The sequence below is a fragment of the Chelonia mydas genome, chromosome 1 (assembly GCF_015237465.2).
Source record: "Chelonia mydas isolate rCheMyd1 chromosome 1, rCheMyd1.pri.v2, whole genome shotgun sequence".
Lineage (NCBI taxonomy): Eukaryota > Metazoa > Chordata > Testudines > Cheloniidae > Chelonia > Chelonia mydas.
Window position 1 is genome coordinate 4,583,668 of NC_057849.1, and position 5,522 is coordinate 4,589,189.

At 44.0% G+C, this 5,522-nt stretch overlaps 1 protein-coding gene across 1 annotated transcript; it reads right to left on the bottom strand.

Annotated features, from left to right (window-relative positions):
- Window positions 1–916: 916 nt before the first annotated feature.
- LOC119565260 (olfactory receptor 52N4-like) lies at window positions 917–1,855 on the bottom strand. The gene has a single exon (XM_037889752.1). The coding sequence runs from the start codon at window positions 1,853–1,855 to the stop codon at window positions 917–919; it is 939 nt and encodes a 312-aa protein (XP_037745680.1).
- Between the last annotated feature and the right edge of the window lie 3,667 nt (window positions 1,856–5,522).

The following is a 5,522-nucleotide window of genomic DNA, read 5'->3' on the forward strand; positions in this document are numbered from 1 at the left end:
AGGACTGCTAGCAATCCGTATAGCCTGCCTGCTCACCATAAGACGATTCAATAGGACTGACTGCAGGACTAAAGAGAATGACCTGGTCACGTCACTCCAAATTTAGTCCCTGCGCCCATGTCTGCCCAGGCGCTCCTGGCCGACGTGGCCAGGAGCACCTAGGACATGACGATGACGGCTACCAGTTCTATTGCACCATCTTATGCCACAAGGCAATGGGCTGCTGCTACTGTGTAGCAATGCCGTACCGCGTCTGCCAGCACCCAGGAGACATACGGCGACAGTGAGCTGAGAGGGCTCCATGCTTGCCGTGGTATGGCATCTGCACAGGTAACTCAGGAAAAAAGGCGCGAAATGATTGTCTACCCTTGCTTTCACGGAGGGAGGGAGGGAACGGGGGCCTGACGATATGTACCCAGAACCACCCGCAACAATGTTTTAGCCCCATCAGGCATTGGGATCTCAACCCAGAATTGCAATGGGCAGCGGAGACTGCGAGAACTGTGGGACAGCTACCCATAATGCAACACTCCGGAAGTCGACACTTGCCTCGGTACTGTGGAAACACTCCGCCGAGTTAATGCATTTAATGCACTTAGAGCATTTTCTGTGGGGACACACACATTCGAATATATAAAACCGATTTCTAAAAAAAGGACTTCTATAAATTTGACCTCATTCCGTAGTGTAGACATACCCTAAAAGGTATCAGTTGACGTTCAGGGACAGGGAACTCAGCAACAGAGAAAGCAGTGCTTGGTGATGATGTGATAAGACATTAGATGTGAGGAACTTCTCCGACTGTGAAATTCCACAATGCTATGCTGATCCAAATGGGGACAGAGCACCCTTGATGAACAAGGAGATATCCTTCCCCCTCTTGTCACACAGGCTTAAAGTCAGTGGCCCAAAGTGATCACTTTCTGCAGATGTATTTGCCCACTTTGTCACGAAGCTCTTTGGTTTTGACCCCATAAAAGATAGGGTTGAGCATGGGGGGGACGAGGAAGTAGAGATTGGCCAAAATGATGTGAACATGCGGAGCGATGCCCTCACTGAACCGGTGTGTCAGAGAGGAGAAGAGCGAGGGAGTATAAGATGTCAGTATCACACAGATGTGGGCTGTGCAGGTGCTGAGGGCTTTCTGGTGGGCTCTCTTGGAGGAGATTCTGAGGAGAGCCCTGATGATTAGACCATAGGACAAGGCAATGAGCATAAGGTCTAACCCATTGACTACAAATGCTATCACCAAACCGTACATCCAGTTGACTATGATGTCTCCACACGACAACTTCACCACAGCCATGTGGTCGCAGTACGTGTGCGGGATAATGCGGTTGGTACAGAATGGCTGCCTCTTCAGGAGCAGGGGCAGGGGCAGAATGAAGAGAACAGCTCTTATCAAACCCACAAGCCCTAGCTTAGCTACTCGTGTGCTCGTGAGGATGGTGGAGTATCTCAGGGGGTTACATATGGCGACATAGCGATCAAAGGCCATTATCACGAGGACGGCTGAGTGCATAACAGAAGCCGCATGAAGGAAGAACATCTGGGTGAGACAGCCACCCACAGTAATGCTTTTCAAATTGAACCAAAATATACACAATGCCTTTGGTATGACAGAGCTAGACGTGTTGATGTCTGTGAGCGCCAGCATGCAGAGCAGCAGGTACATCGGCTTGTGCAGGGTCTGCTCTTTGCTTACAATAAATAGAACCATGAAATTTCCCAAGAGGATGATAATGTAGAACATAGAGAAAAGGATGGAAATCCAGATGTGGGCATCTTGCAAGCCAGGGATGCCCGTTAGGATGAATGCTGATGGGTCAGAAGGGGTGAGGTTGAAAGATGCCATGAGGTAGTTGAAGCATCAGTCAGAATTGCTGAAGATGCCTGTGAAGGGAGAGAAACAGAGATGCACGGGGGGTTACACACTTGATAGCAGTACAGTAAATACGAGAAAGGAGGATGAGCAGTGATGTGACAACATTTACAGATGTCACCAGATTATTTCGGTCATTGTCAAGTCCGGAGAAGTCCTTAGAGGGAGATAACCAAGCCAGGTGAATGGGTAGTATGATAGCAGATATACTTTGATGCCAAAAATGGGAACATTTATGCCATTGGAGTGAAAAACTTGAATTTCTCAAACACCTTGCTAGGTTCTAATTTTACTTGTATGAACTCAGGACAGGGACATGGGTATCATCGTACACAGCTCTGTGAAACCCTGCTCACAGTGCAAGCATGGACAGATGCTAAGCAAAACACTGGGATGCAGGAGGAGTGGGATGGAAAATCATTAAAAAAATACAGAAAATGCAATGCCATGATATCAGTCACTCAATGTTTCACCCTCCTCTGGACTCCTCTGTGTAATACTGGGCACTCTTCTCACTCAGGGTATTGCAGAGCAAGAGGGGTTAAGGGAAGGGCAACGAGAATGATCAAGGGCCCAGGAAAACAGCCAGTATCAAACGGAGTGTAGTTGGTACTGATCTGATTGTATGATTCTAACTCTCGTACAGAGAAAGGTTTAAAGACAGGTATTATTACCTTAGTAAGGCGATTAATAAGAGGGGATATGAAATACTGTAAAATAATATACAGACTGGTACAGCGTAGATCCAGAATGTGTTCTCCTGGTCCTCTAACACAAGATCAACAGGACATTCAGTTAAACTGAAACTTGGCAAATTCAAAACAGAAAAAAAAAGATGCTTTCTTCACTCAGTGCCTAATTAGCCTGAGGAACTCATTGCCACAAGAGGTAGTGGAGTCCATGAGATAACTAAGAATCAGGAATGGTTTGGACATTTACATGGATAGTGAGACTATACAGTTACAATAGTCACAGCAAAATACATATTGTGGAAAGTCTCTAAGCCCATGTTTTTCAGGACACAAGCCAACGTCTAGCTGTTAGGAAGTGTGTCACGGATCAGACCTATGGTCCATGTAGTCCCGTTTCCTTCTCTGACAGTGACAGCCTGAGGTGCTGCAGAAGAAGGTGTAAGAAACCCCTCAGTAGGTGGAAGGGATATGCGTGAATTGACCATCAAGAGGGTGTCACCCTAATGCCTATGCTGGAACAGAGCCAAGTTTCCCCCATGGAAACTGGCATTATCATGCTGTGTTATGCCTGTGCTCAATAGAATGGACATGAAGGGCACAAGGATCTTGGTATTTAGGGCTACAGGCCTGCGTCTCTGTTACTTCCCCTGTTTCTTTTGGTGAGACACTTTCTTGCAGGCTCCCAACTTTGTGTGTGACATATGTTAAAGGTGTTAACTGATAAGTGTTAGCAGAGACACATATCACCAACTGAGCTGCTAACCCATCTCATGCCTAAATATTAATGTACTTTACAGATGACACATACATTTGGGGATTGTTAATAATGAAGAGGACAGGGCATGGATTCAGAGCAATCAGGAATGGTTGGTAACCTGGACTGAAACACACAATATGTGATCAAATATGAACTAACAGCTAATTACTAAGTGATCCATCCCCTGTCTCCCATTCCCAGCTTCTGGCAAACAGAGGCTAGAGACACCATCCCTGCCCATCCTGGCTAGTAGCCATTGATGGACCGATCCTCCTTGAATTTATCTAGTTCCTTTCTGAACCCTGTTATAGTCTTGGCCTTCACAACATCCTCTGGCAATGAGTTTCACAGGCTGATTGTGTTTTGGGTGAAGAAATACTTCCTTTTAAACCTGCTATCTATGACTACAATAACATAAAGCTACAGAAAGCAGTTTTCATTTAAGATTTCAGCAATACAGAAGTTTTCATATTATGTCACTTAAATTATGATTGGATAATAAAAGGAAACTATTTTCAAAATGAAAAGAATATTTAGAATCTCAGTTCAATTTATCTCAAATTTAAAAAGAAAAATTTCCAACATTCCTATACTCAGCCTGTGACAGTTCAAGCAGAAGTTGCTGGGTTTTTTTTTCCTCCAAGAAAAATAAGCCAAGGTTTTTGGAAAGCTATGAGAGTCCTAATTTATAACCTTAAATATGAAGTCACAAATATCCTGGAAGCCCATGTGGAAAAATGGCTCTTGATGGGGGGTTATTGTTCAAGATTATTTTTATTACAACACCAACATTTTAGTTCTCCTAAAACACTCAAAATCCTTCTCTAACTCAGCTTTTAAGGAGATTGATTTCCATTCCTTATTATTATTTAAGATTATGGTAGCACCCAAAGAATAGTAACTGGTTCCTAATCAGAGGAAACAGTTCCTATCCTGAAAAAAACACATTGTTTGATAAGAGAAAAGGGGGAATACAACATATTATTTGTATTACAGTAGTGGCCAGATAGTCTGATCAGTATTGCAGTCCTGTTACATTGTGTGCTACAGAACTAAAAGTAGATAGGGTGCCTGGTCTAGAGTGCTTACAGCCTAAGATAAAGAATTTACAAAAAAAAGGGTTGGGGGGGGAAGGAGAGTTGTTTTGTTTGTTTTTACTTTATTTGCATTAATACATATTGACTTTTTCCGAATGACCTTCAGCTTAATTATTTAAATGCTGGTGTTAGGAGTTGAGACCGAAACAGGTCTTGGGAAGAGATTTGGAGAAGATGGTGGCAGTCTTACAGCTTAGTTCAAAGAGGACCATATATCCATAAGAGTCTACGTGGAAGAAAGCAAGATGACATTTGCAGAAGTCTCACATGAGTGGGCAGTCAAGTCTTGCAAAGCTGGGAGCGTGGAGGGAGACACTACAAGAGACGGGATCGGATAAGTGAATTGTGAACGTACTTCTTTCTTGTAAGTTTCATCTTCCTCCCCTTTCCTCACACACATTAACTACACTTCCTCCATCCTCATTCTGCAAACCAGCTCTCTGTTTTTTCCCCTTTCCAGCTTTGATTCAATTGTCGTTATAACTTTATATGCTGTTTGAAACTTGTCTTCCATACATTATAAGTATATTACTTTCACTTCCTGTCCAGCTCTCACAAAAAAGGGGCAGAATATAAAACTGATAATGCATAGACTGATTTTCTTCCTATCCTAAAAGTAATACACATTGTTTAGATTGTTTGTGCATTTATTACTATAAAATACTGGTATAATTCTGTCAATTCTTTTGTATTGATTCTGAGAGAGGTGTAATGATCTTGGTGTCCATATTTCTTTCATTCTAAGGTGAACTTGTTTTTAAAATGTCTGAGTACAGCCCTCTGCCTGACCCACAACCTCTGGCACTGCACACCTGTCTGTGTGCATGCCGTTCCCCACCCAAAGAACCCCCGGCGCTGCCAGTTTGTCTGTGTATACCCTACTCCATGCCCCCATTAACCCCAGCGCTGGCCACTTGCCCATGTTAGTTCTTCACCCCCCAAATTTCCAGCCTCGCCACACAGTGATACCCCTCACCCAGGACCAAAACCAGGTATCAGACCCCACAGCGACAGCCACAGAAATACCTCCTCAGATGAGGTGAAACTCAGTGTCTGCCTGCACCGGGGGAAAGAGGGGGATCAGCCTGAACAGC

Excerpts from the sequence above, each read along its gene's own strand:
- LOC119565260 (XM_037889752.1), bottom strand. The coding sequence starts at position 1,855 with ATGGCATCTTTCAACCTCACCCCTTCTGACCCATCAGCATTCATCCTA.